Source organism: Pelobates fuscus, chromosome 1, assembly GCF_036172605.1.
Source record: "Pelobates fuscus isolate aPelFus1 chromosome 1, aPelFus1.pri, whole genome shotgun sequence".
Classification (NCBI taxonomy): Eukaryota; Metazoa; Chordata; class Amphibia; order Anura; family Pelobatidae; genus Pelobates; species Pelobates fuscus.
In genome coordinates this window covers 96,722,418-96,742,450 of record NC_086317.1, presented here as the reverse complement: position 1 = coordinate 96,742,450, position 20,033 = coordinate 96,722,418, and the positions used below count along the sequence as shown (strand labels likewise).

The following is a 20,033-nucleotide window of genomic DNA, read 5'->3' as shown; positions in this document are numbered from 1 at the left end:
CCCTCAGGGCCCCCGGGCAAAATAAATCAAGGGACCCCTTACAGGCCCCACCCATACTCCGCAGCAAGCGCCACCCATGTCCCGCCTCCATGCACCGCCTCCAGCCACACCCTACACAATCTTTAGACACAAGGAACAAAAGTGCAATAATCCCTTCAAGGCCCCAGTAGAGACTACAATTGAGGGCTAATGGGCCATGGAGGGGGGGAGCATTCTAGCAGAGGCTATCTCAGTGTCCTTTAGAGAGTGTGTTAGAAAGAATTTCCTCCAGGTCCCATTAGAGACTACAATGGAGTCTAATGGGGCCTGGAGGGGGGTCTCTCCAACACTCTGGTTCCTATTCACAATATAGCAACACAACATAGCTGATACCTAGGCCAAGTTGGCTCCTCTTACCTTAATTACTGTTGCTGGCTGGCAGTCTGTGGGCTTGCTGGAAGGCTGTGGGCTTACTGGCTGCGGCTGGCAGGCTGTGGGCTTGCTGGCAGGCTGTGGGCTTGCTGGCTACTGCCGGCAGGCTGTGGGCTTGCTGGCTGCGGCTGGCAGGCTGTGGGCTTGCTGGAAGGCTGTGGGCTTACTGGCTGCGGCTGGCAGGCTGTGGGCTTGCTGGCAGGCTGTGGGCTTACTGGCTACTGCCGGCAGGCTGTGGGCTTGCTGGCTGCGGCTGGCAGGCTGTGGGCTTGCTGGCTGCGGCTGGCAGGCTGTGGCTTGCTGGCTGGCAGGCTGTGGCTTGCTGGCTGCGGTTGGCAGGCTGTGGGGTTGCTGGCTTTAAGCCTAACTGGTGGCCTGTAGGCTGGCTGGCTGTCTACTGGCCAGCCTGTGGGCTGGCTGGCCTGTGGGTTGGCTGGCTTGCTGGCTACTGGGGCACTCGTAGATTATTTAAAGAAATAATCCATGCACAATAACCACTACTACTCTGTGTAGTCGTTATGGTGCCAGGAGGGCCGGGCCCCCCTCCCAGAGTAAGTAGTCAAACCGTTTAAGAACAGTTTGACAACTTACCTGGGGTCTGCTGGGATATGAGGCTGTAGTAGGGTATAGGAGCAGTGGTGCAATGTGTAAGGGGTGCAGTCTGTGTGAAAGGTTCAGTGTGTGTGAGGGGGTGTAGTGTGTGAATGTGTAGGGTGTGTGGGGCAATGTGTGTACGAGGGGGCTGTGTATGTGTGTGGCAATGTTAGTATGGGGGGCTGTGTGTGTATGGGTGGGCAGTGTATGTGTGTGTGTGTGAGGCAATGTGTGTAAATGTGTATGGTGTGTGTGGGGGCAGTGTGTGTGTATGGTGTGTGTGGGGGCAGTGTGTGTGTATGGGGGCAGTGTGTGAATGTGTATGGTGTGGGGGCAGTGTGTTTATGGGGCTAAAGTTCACTCTCACCACTGCGACCACCAGGAATACCTGGTGGTCACAGTGTTGAGAGTGAACTCTAGCCCGTAGCTCCAGGGCTAGAGTTTACTCTTGCAAGAGCCGTAACGTTGCCGTGGTAACCGCGGCAACGATCTGTGCTCGCGCAAGAAGGACCCAGAGGAGCTGCAGGCTGAGCTCCCGGGTCCTCTCTTCCTCCCTCCCCTGCCGGCTGCCCGCACGGTGCCTGCGGACAGGGGAGGGGGCAATTGCCCTCCTCTTACTCCCCCCTCCCCCTCTTCTTACCCCCCTCCCCCTCTTCTTACCCCCTTCTTACTCCCACTCTCTTCTTACCCCCATTCTTACTCTCCCCTCTTCTTACTCCCCCCTCCCCCTCTCCTTACTCCCCCTTCTTACTCTCCCCATCTTCTTACTCCCCCTCCCCCTCTTCTTACTCCCACCTCTTCTTACTCCTCCCTCTTCTTACTCCTCCCTCTTCTTACCCCCTCCCCCCTCTTCTTACCCCCTCCCCGCTCTTCTTACCCCCCTCCCCCCTCTTCTTACTCCCCCTTCCTCTTTTTACTCCCCCCTCCCCTCTTCTTACCCCCTTTACTCCCCCCCTCTCTTCTTAATCTCCCCTCTTCTTACCCCCCCCTCTTCTTACTCTCCCCTCCCCCTCTTCTTACTCCCCCTTCCTCTTTTACTCCCCCTCTTCTTACTCCCCCCTCCCTTCTTACCCCCCTCCCTCTTCTTACCCCCCCCTCTTCTTACCCCCCCTCTTCTTACCCCTCTCTCTTCTTACCCCCCTCCCTCTCTCTTTTTACCCCCCCTACTCCCCTCTCTCTTTTTACCCCCCTCCCTCTCTCTTTTTACCCCCCTCCCTCTCTCTTTTTACCCCCCTCCCTCTCTCTTTTTACCCCCCTCCCTCTCTCTTTTAACCCCCCCCCCTCTCTCTTTTAACCTCCCCTCCCTCTCTCTTTTAACCCCTCCTCTCTCTCTCTTTTAACCCCTCCTCTCTCTTTTAACCCCCCTCCCTCTTTTAACACCCCCTCCCTCTCTCTTTTAACCCCCTCCCTCTTTTAACCCCCCCTCCCTTTTAACCCCCCCCCTCTCTCTTTTAACCCCCCTCCCTCTCTCTTTTTACCCCCTCCCTCTCTCTTTTTACCCCCCTCTCTTTTAACCCCCCCTCCCTCTCTCTTTTATAGCCCCCCTCCCTCTCTCTTTTAACCCCCCTCCCTCTCTCTTTTAACCCCCCCCTCCCTCTCTCTTTTAACCCCCCCCTCTCTTTTAACCCCCCCTCCCTCTCTCTTTTAACCCCCCCCTCTCTCTTTTAACCCCCCCCTCTCTTTTAACCCCCCCTCTCTCTTTTAACCCCCCCTCTCTCTTTTAACTCCCCCCCCCTCCCCTCCCCTCCCTCCCTCTCTCTTTTTACCCCCTCCCCGTAGCGTGGCCGAGAGGCTCTGCGTCCGCGGTGCCGACCAGATTGATAGGAAGGTGCACACACACTGAGTGTGCACCTTCCTGTCAGTCCGGCCGGGTACAGGAAACAGAAACTCCTGTTCCGCGCGGAACAGGAGTTTCTGTTTCCTGTACCCGGCCGGACTGACAGGAAGGTGCACACTCAGTGTGTGTGCACCTTCCTATAACTCCGGCCGGCACCGCGGACGCAGAGCAGCTCCGCCACGCCACGGGGAGGGGAGGTGAGAAGCTGCAGCCGCCTGAGCGCTCTTAAGAGAGCGCTCAGGCGGCTGCAGCATTTAAAGGGGCGGCCGGGCCCCCTGATGGCGGGCCCCCCTCCCGGCCGGGCCCTCGGACCATGTCCGAAGTGCCCGACCGGTCAGTCCGCCCCTGGACCTGGGTGAAACACTGGAGGGGGCAGACTGGCAGGACATATGGGAGGCAAGCGCGAAAGTGTCCATATGCACAACACTACAGGAACAGGCGTACAAAACAATGCTAAGATGGTACACAACCCCCGTCAAACAATGCCACATGCAATTGAGCCCCACAGACACTTCCTGGCGACTATGTGGAGAAAAGGGCACATACATTCATATGTGGTGTCACTGCACCAGAGTAAAAGAGTTCTGGGGAAAAGTAGAAGACTTGAACTTCTGAATCCTACAACGGCGACTGACACTAGATCCCTGGGCTTGCTTACTGTCACGACCCATGGACGAACTAGACAAGCACGACCAAAGACATGCTCAACCTAGCAGCTCGGAGGGCATTAGCACAATACTGGATAAAGCCAGAAACACCCCTAAATAAGGGACAATTATTTAATGGACAAAATGACGGCTCAGGTTCGCAATACCATTGCTGGTGCTATATAAATAATAAAATAATAATAATATTCATATAACAGCAGTTAACGTTCTCTCATACCTCTGATTTGCCAATCGCCAGTTCAGACCATTTTTGCCACGAAGGGCAGTTGTCTCGGTCATCGAAGGTTGTTTCATTTGATGTCCAGCAGCACTGTTCATTGCTGTACCAAAAACCCTTCAGGCAGATTCCCTCCTTCAAATCGGTCATCCAGTCCACAGCTAAGTCTATAACACCAGCTAAAGTTCCTTAAATTTCAATAAAACAGATATTTAGACAGCAGTAACCAACCCATTTATAAATATGTTCTCTAAATATTAACCACTATTTTCAAAATAAATAAAAAAACAACTGATATTTAAATACATGGAACCCTATAAATATTTGGTTTGTGGGTGACCATTAGTCACTTTTGTGTTGGCTGGCCTACAATGTCTTCAGGTTATTTATAGTGTACTAAGTTTAACAAAAAAACAACAATTTCTGTTCCCCAAAAAAACAACGAAATAGCGAGACTGACGTTTACAGTAGCTACACTTATTTTACAACTCAATTTCATTCATTTTCTAAGGAAACACTGAAACCAAATGGCTGATGTAAAGAGTAATATCAAAGCTAACAGTATACTGTTTTTCATTGTATAAATAGCCAACATTTTCAATCCTGCTATACAAGTACAGTTAGTACAATAATTCAGCAATAGCATGTTAAAGCATTTATTTCCTTACTGTTGCCAGAGAAAAGACTTACTGCCATTGGTGATTAGAATAATAACTCAGAGACAGGGTGTCCATTGCACTAGTATTCTCATAGCCAACGACTATATCTTGACCGGACGACTACAGTTGTAATCAAATTATTCAACCCCAATTGAAAATCAGGTTTATTGTCCAAATTTACAGACTTTAGCTGTTTGCAATGAACAATCAAACAAAAGCAAATGAAATAGCTAAACACAATAAATGCTTTCAATGGTTTTCCCAAATTCAACTGAAAATGCTAATTATTATGACTTCTCCAGTCTCAAAATGATTTAATCCCTTTATGGCAAGTATCTTTAGTTGTGACGTCCGGCAAACAAAATGCATAGCCAGACAACAGCTTCTGCCAGCGTTCTTGAGGAACCTTACCACATTGCTCATGAGCAATGGCCTCCAGTTCAATAATATTCTTGGGTTTGCGTGCTGCAACTACCTTCTTTAAATCCCACCCAAGATTTTCTACGGGGTTCAAGTCAAGTGATGGCCACTGTAGAATTGTCCAGGACAAGCCCTAGTGGAATTTGAGGTATGCTTGGAATCATTGTCTTGTTGGAAGGTCCAATGACACCCAAGCTTCAGCTTCCTCACAGACGGCATGATGTTTTCTCCTAGGATTTTCAGTTGAACTTGTGGAAACCACTTGAAGCATTTGTTGTGTTGTTGGGCTATTTCAATTGCTTTTGTTTGATTTATTCATTGCAAAAAGCTAAAAGTCGGTAGATTTTGACAATAAACCTAATTTTCAATGGGGGTTGACTTTGAGGCATGTTGGAGTAGCATTATCATTGATCAAATATATAGTGAGTGTTTCATGGCAGGCTAGACATTGCATTTACCTGGAGCAAGTAAACATGTTTATTGAATATAGTACAGTTTGTTTTCATATGACCAGGGCCAGCGCAACCATAAGACAGCACAGATGGATGCCTAGGTAGCCCCGTGCTGGGGGATGCAATTTCCAGGTGACCGATAGGAGGGGAGAGCACAGCAAAGTGCTCCCCCTCCTATCAATCACTTCATGTAGCGCAAGAAGGGCAAGAACAACAAGAGCTTCCTGTGGATACAGTCCGCACGGTGACACTACATGGAACTAAGCAGGAGGTTAAGGTTGGAGAGACCAAAAAGGAAAAGGTTGGGGAGTAGAAGAGACCACAAAGAGAGTCGAGGAGTGGAACTAACCACAAAGGGACTGGGGTAAAGAGACACACAGAGGGGTTGGGTGGGGGAGAAAAAGACACACAGATGGGCTGGAGGGAAAGAGACACTAATAGGGGATAGGGGATAGAAAGAGACACACAGAGGGGATGAGGGTGGGGGAAGAGACACATAGAGGGGTTTTGGAGGGGAGAAAGAGAAAGAGAAGCTGTTCGGGGGAGGACGAGACACACAGAGGGCTATCAGAAATGAAAACGCAGCAGACTAAAAATACATTAGGTGTGTTCTATTGAAGCACAATCATATAGTGGCATATTTGCTTCTTTCTTCCAGTGTCATGCATTGACCTTATGAATGCCTTAAAACTTAGACCACAGTCAGAAATAACATTACAATATGCCAACAGCAAATTAATTCATGAAAACAGAAAAGTTAAATATATATTTTAAAGGGAATTAAAGACTACAGACAGATAAAAAAGTCCAAAGACCAATAAGCAAAGGAAATAAACTAGGATTTGTTTCCTGTGCCTAAAGGCAAAATATCTGAAAAAGAATGTAAAAAAGGTGAGGCAATACTTGAACTTACAACTGCCAGATGTTAATTGGAAACATAAATGTTGATTGGGTAAAAGACGTAACAGAACAGAAGTCTACAAGTCCTTATATCTTTACATATGAATATGGAACCACGAGCTACTGAAGATAAAAGTAAGCATGTGTCACTTTCCAAAACTTACTAGAATATACAGCAGCTACTTGAATATATTTGCTATTTTTAGACATGGCACTGGACAAGTCAAATCGAAAGGTGGTACCAAATGAGTGTTTCACTGGTTCCATAACCATCAGTTGATCACTGGATGGTTTGACATATAGCTCTCCCAACATAAAACCCAGACACTACACATGACTTAAGGTAAGGACAAAACAACTTTTTTGAACTAAAGACAGGACATATATCCAGTAGAAAGTGTGATATAATGGTAAAACAAGTAGGCAAACATGTTTAAACTTTATTGAAGACTGGGACACGGGTTGCTGGAGACATACACACTCGTAGTGCCAGTTTCTGTGCTCTATTGAGCAAATGAGGATGAGGAGCCAATCTTGTGAGTATTCTAGGAGAAAGAGGATTTTCCCCATAACAGAGGAGAGCTCCCTCAATCCAAAGGCACCCTATGGACATCATTACCCTAAGCAACCTACCCTGCAAAGAACAAAGTATGATCCACAGGAGGTGGAGGGAAAGGCACCATCAGCAGGCACTTTTAAAACGCCTATTTCCTGTGCTTCAATGCCGGGTAGAGCTAACTAAAGGTCTCCGGTAAGGCTTTGAGAAGTCTATCTGTATGTGTCAGAAGAATCTGCAAGGATGGGGTGTACCAGGATTTCAAGAAGAGAAAACCATGATATTGGGGATAGCATATAAAAAAGTAATGCACAGATTTTAAAAGTTTTGCTAGTTATGTCTAGCTGTATAGGTTTGGTGTTGTTGTGGCTGTAGTGTCTTGTCCCTTAGGCCGCTCCCATTCTTTATGTTGTACTGGGTCTCACTACCGCGATGCCTCCTAGGGTAAGAGACGATAGGGTCGGGGGCTCATGTAGGTCCGGGGGTGTCTGTAGTCTGTTGATCCGTCCAGTATCACGGAGTGTCCTAGGATGGCTGCACTATCTGTGGTCCCTGTTGCCGTGCTATTTCCCCTGCTTTTATCTGTAGTGGTAGATTCCCATCCTTTCCCTACTTTAAGTTGCGGTACCCATCCCTGCCTGTCCGTCGCTCCCTCCCCGTCTGTCTTTCCATCTCCTCCCCTGTCCGTACCGTCCATAGGTGTTTCAGCTGTGGTCGGTTCCCTAGGTTTCCCTCCCATGTTCTGTCATTACTTTTTGCTCTCAGAGGGGTCCCTAGGCTGGGGTTCCGGGAGTTTGCTTCGCCTAACGGGATCGTGCCTATGCGGGGGCGTAGGGTGTCTTCACGGGATATTATTATTAAAATCAACACGGGGATCAGATGTTGTTGCATGCTTGGAGGCACCGTCACCGGCAGGCCCAGATTCCCCCCGGGAGCTGGGTAGGGGGGGCACCATTCTTTGCTGCCTGTGGAGCCAATTTCAGTCACCACACCCCGCTGTATACGTTGTGATAAACAACGCGATGTTATGAGAGCTGGCCTGTTAGTTTGCAAAACATATGTCCGTCACATGTTACAACTTTACAACATGTTACAAATTATACAACTGTAAACTGGGGGGTTCCGGTCGGCCCATCAACAGCGCGCCCCCCTACAAATCATAGTGTTGCGACATGCATAGAGGCACCACCGTCGGCAGGTCTATACCCCCACTAGGAGCTAGGCAGGGGCGGGGGCACATTTCTTTGCCGCCTGTGGAGCAAATTTCAGTCATAATATCACGCTATACACATTGTTGTGGGTAACGCGGTATTATGCTGACTGGCTCATGGATTAGCAAGATATAGTTTAACTACATGTTTAGTTATGAGTACCCATGCATCGGTAAACCAGGGGATTGAGCTGGCCTATTAGTAGTGTGCTATTGCCGTCCTAGCGTCCTGGGGTTTAGTAGTGGAGCTACGTGGGGCCTTTGTGAGTTCCCCCAATGTGTGCCTTAACAAACCGTATAAACATCAGTCCTTTAGTCTTGTACCCCATTTCCTCTGGTGTAAGTAGAGTCCATGTCTTATGCCACCCCCTCCCCCCGACAGCCCCCCCTCCCCAAGTGTAGCATAGTTCTTTTAATTTCGTGAGGCTGATATTACCATCATTAACCCTTACTCGTAAACCCCTTGCTCAGTGGATGCAGTGTGGTTAGTGTATCACTTATCTGGATTCCTGGCGGTAGTTGCAGCCTTCTGGTATCCACGTGCTTCACGGGGGAGTAGGGTTGCCCACTGTCTCTCGGGGGAGGAGGGGCGGGTGATTATATCGGGGAGGGGGTTCGCGTCCAATTTTACTCCTCAGGTTCTGTTGGGTCCAGGTGTGTACAGACGTTGGGGCGTCTTGGCGATTCTTCCCTGCGGCGACGCTGCTGTCGTGGTGTTTGGGGTCTTGGTCTCTGTTCCAAAGGTCCAATGATCCAATCTGCTATTTCGGTAGGTGGCAGGCCCATGCGTTGTAAAAATCCCGGGCTCTCCTCCGGCCAGCGTAGGGGCACCCACTCATTTTGGTGTCTGGCAAGTAGGACAAAAGGCAACCCCCATTTGTAGGGGATGTTCCTCCCTCTGAGTAGTGATGTGATGGGGCGTAAAGCCCTGCGGGCCTCGAGTGTGAGCGGTGATAGGTCTTGGAATAGGGCCACGTCCGCACCGCGGAATCTCCACAGCGGTCTAGAGCGTGCCTTGAGCATTATTTTTTCCTTGTGCTTGTAATTGTGCAGGCAGCAGATGACGTCTCGTGGGGTGCTGTCTGCCAGCCTGAGTCTGCTAGCCCTGTGTGCACGGTCAAATGTTAGGGTATCCGGCATGTCAGCCCCCAGTATCTCCCAAAAGAGGGGTTTCAACGTGGCCTCCACATCCTCCTCCTCGGCGCACGCGGATATTGGAGCGGCGGCTCCTATTGTCTAAGTCCTCTGTCTGTAGTTGAAGGGCTAGTAGCATATGTCCCTGTCTAGTGGTCGCAGCGGTATTGGTACCTGCTCTCTCCGCCGTCTCTCTCACCGTTTCCTCTAGGGTTTGGAGTTTGCCGCCATGTGCCGTGATCTCTGACCGCAGGGCCATCACCTCAAAGCGGATTGCGGTGTGAAGATCATCAGATAGGACCTGGAGGTCACTTTTAGTGACCATCTGGGACGCCAGTGCCCTGATGTCCGCGCTGATGTCTGCGAGTGTGGGATTTTCCGGCTCCAGGGGCCGCGCGCGGGACGGGGACTCAGCCCTGTCTGGGCCCATCTGCTCGCGTGGTGCGGCTGCCGGGGTTTGCAGGTAGCCGTCCATGGGTCCCGCTTGGGAGTTGGTGGGGATGCTCCGGGGTGTCTGGGAGCCGTCTGGGCGTTTTGTGCGGCCCATATTTCGCCCTCGCTGGTGTCTGAGCGTGCTGGTTATGGCTGCTTGAGACGGAGCTCACGGATTAGGCTGCCATGTTTCTCGGCGGTCAGGCCACGCCCCCAGATTTTAAAAGTCCCCAAAATTCAAAAGCAGCAAGTTAGTGAGCCTATCTGCAAGATTCTGTTACAGCATGCCAACTGAGTAGCTCTTTGAAAATGAGTATTATTTACCTTTATATCATGGATTTAGAAATACCATCTTCAACCTTTCTGATTAGTGGTCCCAGGATGCCGAAGCAGAAATAATTGCCCGGCAGCTATATGTACTCACCAGCCAAAAGTCCAATAAGAAGCATTACAACCCATCCTGACCAGGCGTCTAGCAGACCTTTAACAAATTCAAACACTGATTCCTTGCTCTTGCTTGTGATCTGCAAAGAGAAAATAAAGAGAAAATAAATGGTTACCACATATTTTTTTATTACTGTGGCATAAGTTAAAAGGTCAGAGGTCAAGTCAGGCTCAGTGACCCTTTAACAGTAATATCGCCAATATTGTGTACGTGTCAGTGTGTGCATGTGTGTATAAGTGTGTGCATGTGTGTATAAGTGTGTGTCATTATGTGTATCTGTCAGTGTGTGTATGTTTGTGTGTGAATGGGTATTTATCAGTGTGTGCATCTGTGTGTATGTGTCTGTGTGTGAGTATGTGTCAGTGAGTGTATCTGTGTGTGTGTAAATATGTATGTATATCTGTGCAAGTATGTATGTGCATTATATGTTCATACATCCCAGTATGCAAACACTACATGCAAACACACCCCTGTATTAAATGCCAAAATTATATACAAACACCCCTTCTTTCAAACACCAACACTACACACAAAAGTACACCGAACACTACTTCCAAACACAACCAAGCATTCACACGCAAACATTACATAGAAGTACATCACTGCATTCCAATGGAAACAGTACACACATAACGCCTATACACAAGCACACTCCTATATGCACACACACATCTTCCATACAAAAACATTGTATTACATTCAAATTCACAAACACTGCTCCGAAATACAACCCTGCAAGGATGGGCAGATAGTAGATTCCTAGCTGGGAATTGTATGACATTGGGATGTGGATCTTTGTGCTAGAGGGGGGTCCAATAATTTTTTTTACACCAGGACCCTCACAAGACTAGTTCCGCCACTGCCTTGGTCAAAATCCAAAATTGTGTGCCACTGTTTGTTCAGTGGGTCCCCAATGGTCTGAAAAGGAATATCAAATAACCCAGGCCCCAGGAAAATGCTCATGAACTGTTTATTGTAGTAAGGCTGTCCTCTGAAGTGAAGTGCAGACCTTTCTGACAATAAAATGAGTCTAACCAACGTGTTATGAAGAGTTTTAAAAAAATATTACATAACAGGTGAAGAATGGGTCACTGCATTCACTTTAAAATTCATTAGTTGGACACCAGGTTAATGTAATGCATGTACGTAATTGGGTAAGAACTACTGGTATACGAAAGTTCCACAAAAATTAAATTAAGAGTATGTTTGTGCATGTAGGGGTGTATTTGTATGTAATGTTGGCATTTAAATACAGATGTACATTTCTGTGTAGTATTTGGTGTGAAAAGGTATATTTGTATATCATTTCGGATTTTTAATGCAGGGGTCTGTATCTGCATGTTGTGTTGGTGTTTGATTGCTTGGATGTATGCACATACACTGCCACATACATGCATACTTACACATTAACACACAGATACACACATATAAACAGATTGACACATACACACACATTTAAATACACCTGACACATACACACACTGACACATTACACTTACACTGACACAGAGATACACACACCTTGACTTATGCACACACTGACACATGCCCACACCCTGACACACAGATACACACACCTTGACACATGTATACATTGACACATGCATGCACACACCCACACATACACTGACACACACTGATAAATGCACACACCTTGACACATGCATACATTCTGACACACTGGATTTGTTCTTATATTAACAGACTTCTTTGGGGGAAAACACTTTTATCCTGAAGAAGACCAGTCAAATATGAGTGAAATCATTAGGTGTTTCTGGTACAATTTGACATAGACGACTGCTTTCACAAACTCTGATACTATTTATATATATATACAGCGGTGCATTCACACACCTACTCTACACACATATACATTTATGCATACAAACACTTGTAAGACACGCAAATGCATCCTTACCATCGCACGTCAGATTTATTTAAGTAAATTGCTGTCCCCAAGACTTTGTGTTCGTACAACCATACTCTTACCCTGACCTCACTTACCACTACTGAAATGGTTTTGGGGTGTGTAATGCAGTGGAGCTAAGCAGAAATATCCCACAGGGGCACTTTTGTGTCCAGAGCGATATCATCACCCTTTGATGTTCTTGACACACACATACTTGGAATGTATAGGTTTGCTTGAATATATATGTATATAAATGTCGCCATTGAGAGTGAGCCTGCATTTTGGCGCTTGTGTCATAGTTTGCATCTGCGTATGTTACTGTCAGTATACAGAATAACAAAGTGCACACACATACAAATATATAGTTTGAAATTTTACAAAGCTTTTAGAAAAGTATCTAACTTGGCAAACAAACACTGCTCTTATTGTGGGAGACAAACTTGCTAACCACAATACTTACTGCTTAAACAGCCCACAGAGAATGTATGTTTTCCTTTGATCACTGTGTGCACTGTTTCTTAATCTGTATTTTGTGTATGTTTGGGTCTTACCTGAGAGCATGTATTCGAATTGCATGTAACCAATCCAAATAATCAGACTGCATGTTGTTGAAAATACCAACATATTCATGTGATGTTGCACAAAAATTACACTTTAAATGTTTATATTGCTGAGATATTTAGGAAAAAGACAAGCACAGATACACGGATAAAAACCTGTCTGCTTACTTTTCTATGCCTGTCTGTGTCACGTGATTTTTCTCTCAGCCAGTCAATAGTATGGAAATCTTCATATGTTCCGACATCTGGAATTGGCTCGTCGAGAAAATCCATAAGGTTACTGGATCCATTTATCTCGCCTGTGTTCACCATTTTAGCAACTGTAACAAAGAGATTATAGTGACTGCAGGATTACATGAGGATTCATAAGTGCTGCAATTTACATTTTTAGATAGTTGTTTTAATGTTCTTTTTCTGACGTGTGTATAGAATATAACCAGAATATATACACTATTTACCAAGTCCAACTTTTTATATACTCTTTTTATAAATGCAGAAGAAACTTGGGACCAAACACTTTTTCCCCAAAGTACAGTGAGATTGGGGTTTCACAGGCTTACTGGTGGCAGGGCCGGCGCTACCATAAGGCGGCCCAGGCGGCCGCCTTAGGGCGCACCGGCCCTGGGGGCGCAAAATCAGGCTGACCGGAAGGAGGGAAGCGCACTGCGCTCCCCTCCAACCGTTGACCTATTGTAGCGTGGCCGAGCGCCCGGTTCTGCGGGCGCACGAGGGAGCACTCTCCCGTGTGTGCTTCCTCTTCAGCTCCCTCGCGTGCCGCATACTGATACCGGAGCCGAAAGATGACATCATCTCGCGGTGCACGAGGGAGCTGAAGAGGAAGCACACATGGGAGAGTGCTCCCTCGCGCGTGCGTGCCCGCCAGCCTGCCTACCTGCCTGCCAGCCAGCCCAGGAGCCCAGCAGCACCACTGGACCCCAGGGAATCCCTTCAGCACTCCAAAAGGTAAGGAGGCTGGGGGATTAAATAAAAAAAAAACGTGTTAGTGTGTGTGTCTGCTAGTGAGTGTCAGTGTGTGTGTCTGCTAGTGAGTGTCAGTGTGTGTGTCTGCTAGTGAGTGTCAGTGTGTGTGTCTGCTAGTGAGTGTCAGTGAGTGTGTCTGCTAGTGAGTCAGTGAGTGTGTTACTGTGTGTCTCTTACTGAGTGTGTTTGTGTATGTATTAGTGAGTCTGTTTGATGTCTGTTAGTGAGTGTGTGTTTGTCAGTGAGAGTGTATGTTTTGTAAGTGAGTGTGTATGTATGTCTGTCACTGAGTGTGCCTGTCAGTAAATGTGTGTGTCTGTTAGCTGGTGTGTATGCATCTGTTCATGAGAGTGTGTGTGTGTGTGTCTTCAGCACTTACCTTTCTCTAGCGCCGGACTCCCTTGGCGCTGGGGATCCCTCCGCCTCTCAGCTCCGAATGCTCTTGCCGCGCACGCATTCAAACCGCCCATAGGAAAGCATTACTCAATGCTTTCCTATGGACGTTCAGTGTTTTAGAACAGCAGAAGCTCCTCTAGCGGCTGTCAGTGAGACATCCACTAGAGGCTGGATTAGCCCTCGGTGAAACATAGCAGTTTCTCTGAAACTGCTATGTTTTCAGCTGCAGGGTTAAAACTAGAGGGACCTGACACCCAGACCACGTCATTGAGCTGATGTGATCTGGGTGTCTGTAGTGGTCCTTTAAGTGTGTGTGCATCTGCATGCACTGGCGTACATACCACGGTCGCAGAGTAAGCGCGAGAGGGGGGGGGGGCACGGATCAATTTGCGCACTGGGGCCCCATGGGTCATGTGTACGCCACTGCACCTACCCTGGTGTCTGCCGCAGGCTGTGTGGAGGGGGCGAGGATATGAATGACATCATATCCCTGTTCCCTGTGTACCACACAGCGCGGCTGGCGCCCTGTGATGGGGCTGGGCTGCAGGACAGGACTCCAAGGAGCCAGACAGCATGCATCCAGGGGACAAGATTGAACTGATGTAAGTATGTAATTGTGTCTCTGTATGTATGTATGTAGGTATCTGTATGCCTGTATGTTTCTGTATGTCTGTATGCCTGTATGTCTCTGTATAAAATGTATGTGTCTGTATGTTTCTGTATGCCTGTATGTCTCTGTATGTACAAATGTATGTGTCTGTATGCCTGTATGTCTTTGTACGTATGTGTCTGTATGCCTGTATGTCTCTGTATACCTGTATATATGTATGTGTCTGTATGACAGTATGTCTCTGTATGCATGTATGTCTTTGTATGCCTGTATGTATGTATGTGTCTGTATGCCTGGATGTCTCTGTATGTATGTTTCTGTATGTATGTATGTATGTATGTGTCTGTATGACGGTATGCCTCTGTATGTATGTCTTTATATGCCTGCATGTCTCTGTATGTATGTATGTCTCTGTCTGTGTCTGTATGTCTACACATTTACATGTTTCCCTTTAAACAACACATGTACATGTTTCCCTTTAAACAACTTAAGTGTTGCTTTAGCAGTGTGTTTGGGGTCATTGTCATGCTAGAAGGTGAACCTCCGTCCTAGCCTCAAATCACGCACAGAGTGGTACAGGTTTTGCTCAGGAATATCCCTGTATTTAGCACCATCCATCTTTCCCTCAACTCTGATCAGTTTCCCAGTCCTGGCTGCTGAAAAGCATCCCCACAGCATGATGCTGCCACCACCATGTTTCACTGTGGGGATGGTGTTCTTTGGGTGAAGTGATGTGTTGGGTTTGCGCCAGACATAGCGTTTTCTTTGATGGCCAAAAAGTTCAATTTTAGTCTCATCAGACCAGAGCACCTTCCTCCATACAATTTGGGAGTCTCCCACATGCCTTTTCGCAAACTCAAAACGTGCCATTTTGATTTTTGCTGAAAGTAACGGTTTCTTCTGTCCACTCTGGCATAAAGCCCAACTCTATGGAGCGTATGGCTTACGGTCATCCTATGTACAGATACTCCAGTCTCTGCTGTGGAACTCTGCAGCTCCTCCAGGGTTACCTTAGGTCTCTGTGCTGCCTCTCTGATTAATACCCTCCTTGCCCGGTCCGTGAGTTTTGGTGGGCGGCCGTCTGTTGGCAAGTTTGCTGTTGTGCCATGTTCTTTTCATTTGGTTATGATAGATTTGATGGTGCTCCTGGGGATCATCAAAGATTTGGCAGTGTTTGGTTAGTGGTGCCTCTTGCTTAGGTGTTGCAGCCTCTGGGGCCTTTCAAAAAAGGTGTGTATATGTAATGACAGATCATGTGACACTTCAAAATAACATTCAGTGATCCATCTTCAAAACTCAGTGATAACTCTGCGTTTAGTGAAGACATTTAAAATCTTCAGTTGAATGAGTTAACCCCTTAAGGACACATGACATGTGTGAAATGTCATGATTCCCTTTTATTCCAGAAGTTTGGTCCTTAAGGGGTTAAACAGATAAAATACCTATGAAATATACCTGTTCAATTTCTCAGTATGTGAAGTGCCAGTGGTTCCTTTGGCATCCAGATAGTTATATTATCGATAACATTGACAAATGAGTTCTAAATCACTTAAATTTCAGATAAAAATATTGGTGCAACTGAATGCAATGTTCTATATTTGCAGAAACATCCCTTAAATGACTAAATGTTTGCGTAGTAAACATATTGGATACGTACTGCACCAATATAATGTTGCAGTGTAATTAGTAACATATTATTATTATTATTTATATAGAGCCACCACAGTCAACAGCTCTGTACATTAGATGGACTGGCAAACAAGTAGTTGCAACTGATCGAGTTGGACGTAGAGGAACAGAAGGTGACGAGGGACCTGCTCAAACAATCTCACATTCTAAGTTAACCCAATTTTATGTTATTGCTTGTTTTAGAGCATTTCACACATTTCTACAAAATGTGACACTTGCACAAGATTAGAGCATAAAACCTGAGTGGCAATCATACTGCGTAGAATTTTATCTGTTACCCAATCCTGGGGTTTGAGAAGGCCTGGCTATTTACAGCGATCAAGAGCAGATATTTGAAATCATCTTGTTCTTTTTTTAAGATTAATTATGTATGCAATTGCCGCTCACTAACAAAAGGCCTTTATTTGTACTGTTGGACAATGGGCCTTTCTGCCTCACAGCCCCATATGGCAGGATTTCTGGTGTATATGACAGCTGCTGCAAGGCTTGGATGGTAAGTAACGCAGTAAACAGCACTAACATTCACCACTATTTTTATACACTTCCTATAAAACAAATCTCGTCTTACCTGTAATATAGCATCCCTCAGCCAAGATCCATAGATTTGCACAGCATCCTTTCCTGCATGACAAGGTTCTGAAAGCAGTGATGTCAGGGGGAGGAAGCAGTAAGAGTCATGTGATTTAAATCTCCTTTTACAGAGAGCAACCTGCCTCTGTCTGTCACAGAGGGATTTAAAGAAACAGTCACAGCTACAAACAGAAAGTTAAAATCCCTGTACATGTACGTGTTTTTTTTTTAAATTAGTTTTTTTGTTTTGTTTTGAACTGTGAATGGCTTTAAATAGAATGCCAAAGCAGCACAGCATGTTGCAGCATGAATACAAAAGCAAAAAGCGGATTACTGACTTTTGCATTTTGAGCCGGAGAAATTTAATTTAAAATATATTCCAAATAGAATTCTTGGGAATAAATGGAGTCAGTGTATTTAAATCGTTCCAGGTGTTTAAATATTAATATTATCAAACTGTTAAATAGTTATTTGGATTAAGAGGGTGTGCTAAGGCGCTATAACACTCTGGTGGCTTCCTGAACCCCCACATAACTTCAAAATCAACAAACTGTAACGGTGTATAACAGGCATAGGCAACCTTCGACATTCCAGATGTTGTAGACTACATCTCTCCTAATGCTCTTACATATACCAAATATGTGAGTGAAGCACTATATGAAAAAACTTAACCTCATGTGAAAACGTGCATGTACAATAAGAGAGAAACAGAAAAACAAAACTAGTGTAATCCAATAAGTATATATGTGGTCAGAAAATATTGGTCAGGAGATGTACTCACATGTGTGAGAGGCTACGGCAAGACCTGCTCTGATCTGTATAGCTTGGCAGGGCCGGATTAAGCGTCCATTGGGCCTGGTGCTGACAATTATGACGGGCTTAATTACAGAATCTTATCGACGGAAAACACTAAAATAGTCATACCTCCCAAGTGTCATGTATATGGTGGAGGTGGTGCTGGAGGGATACTCACAGGATATAGCGATCAGACAACACATACCCTGTGCTAATCTCTCGCTTTCATCTTCTAAGTAAATCCATACCCCCTAACAGCAGTGTCCGTTGAAGTAGGATTTCGTTTGGCGGGGTTAAAGAGTGGGCAATTGATGTGAATCACATAACCAGAACCACCCAAAGAGACAAACATGTCCAAAACGGTAGCCTGTCTGCATGAAGAATTAGATGGTCAGCCTGGTGTGAATGCACGTCAGGCTGCCTACCAATCATGGAGGATAACCAACCAATGGGCATACTGTGCAGAAAGCACCCTGAGCTTGGCATAAATGCATCTACTGATGCGCTAGCTCTACGCTTTCTAAGTGTCACGATTCCGGGAACCAAACACGCTAACACACACACAGAAAAGGTGCAGTACCGGACCTTAAAGTGGCCGGGCTAAGCACACACAGAAGAATGATAACAAATAAACCGTGCTTTTCTAGGCGCTCAAATTTGTAATTTGGTGAAGAACCTGGTTCCGCTAAGCAGCTCAACACACGTGAAGGTACCTCCAACCTTAACACAATAACATGCAGAATAGTGGGGTAATGAAAGTAGAAAAGGTCACAACAAACAAGACCCAGTGGAGCGCTAATGTAATGTATAAACTCACCCTTTTAAAAAGGAATATGAAATTCGAGGGAATCTGAAGAGAGAATATAATGGAGACAATAGTGTAGTATGTATGGACTTGAGGTACTTAAAGAGAGGAATCTATATGTAACACACTCACATGGTACAGAGCCTGAAAACGATAGGCTCAAATCACAAGCGCAGGGGTGTTTTAAAGCAAACACCAAGCCTCTTCAATGGTTTAGTAGCAATTCTCAAAGAAAGGGAGAGATAAGGGGACAATGGACCAAAGTCCTAGTGTGTTATCCTCAACCCAGAGTGGTATCAAAACAAGTATAAATGCTTGCTCACCTTTTTGAGAGCCAATTCAAACTGGGCTCTCAGTGTGATAGGTAGTGTGCCTTTAAGAGGGCACTGCTCTTCTTTGTAGCAGGAAAGTAGATGCAGGTCGTAGGCTCAAATATGTAAAAAAAACTTTTTATTTTAAAACACTTACATAAAATATAAATAAAAAGGTTCCCATAAAATTATGGTGTAAAGATGAGTCCTCTTCCGAGACGCGTTTCGCCTTATGCAAAGGCTTTTTCAATCGGTATCCTGCTAGTGTCTTCCTGCTGTTTAAATATCCAGAGAGTCCTTCCTATTGGTTCTTGCTGCCTTCCGGATGACCAAATATGGTAAGGGGTGTTCCGATCAGCTGTTCGTGAGTTCTCGTAATTCCGGAAGTGACGTATCGCCCTTGCCGCGACGTCACTTCCGTTTCAATCGTAGCCGCCATTTTGGTTAGTGGCAAGCTTCAAGCTCATTCACATATCATTAGTGTTGTGGAATACAACGTAAAAGGAAAGGGAAAAAGGGATCAGTTTAACATCTTAATTACATAGGTGTATTAGTAAGACAATAAGCCCAATAAGAGTATGTTTGGAAGGAGATAGACTTTATATTAAGCAACAGCCTATATTCGGCTGTGTAAATAGATAGTCATATTGATCTTATATCTAGGTTCTTAAATATATAAGAAAATTTACAATGATACTGCTGTCTTAAAGGGATACGGCAATCTCTATTAGGCTGTGTAAATAATTTGTCTTTTCAATCTTTAGGCTGTTAATTACATAGGTGAATTTTCGATAACAATGCTGTCTTAAAGGGATATACACCCAATTGGTGTTTAGTAGAATAGAAACGCCAATTGCAGACGTGTGTCACCCATATAAAGTATCCTATTCTGATAAATATATACATACATTACTCAAATGTATATATAAATCTTAAGTGCTGTTATTGTCTTAAAGTGATACAGTATCAATTCAATTATTATAAAAAAAGGAAAAAAAGGGAAAAATTGTGTTGATAAATAAAATTACAACTTATATATTTCGTCATAGTGAGGACCATATGAAGACTGAGATGAAGAGGAAAAAAAAAAAAGGAAAAAATATTTTATAAAAAATGACAAAGTTCAAAATCAAGATTAAGACCTCTAGGGTGTAGAGTGTCCAATTCCAATATCCACTTCATCTCAGCCTTACCCATTTTCCTCACCAAGTCATCACCTCTCCAATCTGTGACTACCTTTTGGATGCCCTTAAATTGTATCCATTTTGGATCACTATTATGCATATTTTTAAAGTGAAGTGATACGCTGTGTTTCATAAATCCATTTTTCACATTTCTGACGTGTTCCTGTATTCTCACTTGCAGAGGGCGTATTGTCCGCCCAATGTATAGGAGGCCACATGGGCACGTCAGCATGTAAATTACCCTTTTGGTGTGGCAGGTGATAATGTCCTTTATTTTATAGTTCTTAT

At 45.5% G+C, this 20,033-nt stretch overlaps 1 protein-coding gene across 1 annotated transcript in view; it reads right to left on the bottom strand.

The window, feature by feature from the left end:
• CLCN4 (chloride voltage-gated channel 4) overlaps nt 1–16,735 on the bottom strand; it is a 63,169-nt gene extending 46,434 nt beyond the window's left edge. The window contains exons 1-4 of the mRNA XM_063450098.1: nt 16,649–16,735; nt 12,573–12,724; nt 9,915–10,014; nt 3,728–3,915 (exon numbers count right to left, since the gene is read on the bottom strand). Of these exons, the coding sequence (XP_063306168.1) occupies nt 3,728–3,915; nt 9,915–10,014; nt 12,573–12,716 (432 nt within the window). The 5' untranslated portion in view covers nt 12,717–12,724; nt 16,649–16,735. The remainder of the gene's footprint in view (nt 1–3,727; nt 3,916–9,914; nt 10,015–12,572; nt 12,725–16,648) is intronic.
• Between the last annotated feature and the right edge of the window lie 3,298 nt (nt 16,736–20,033).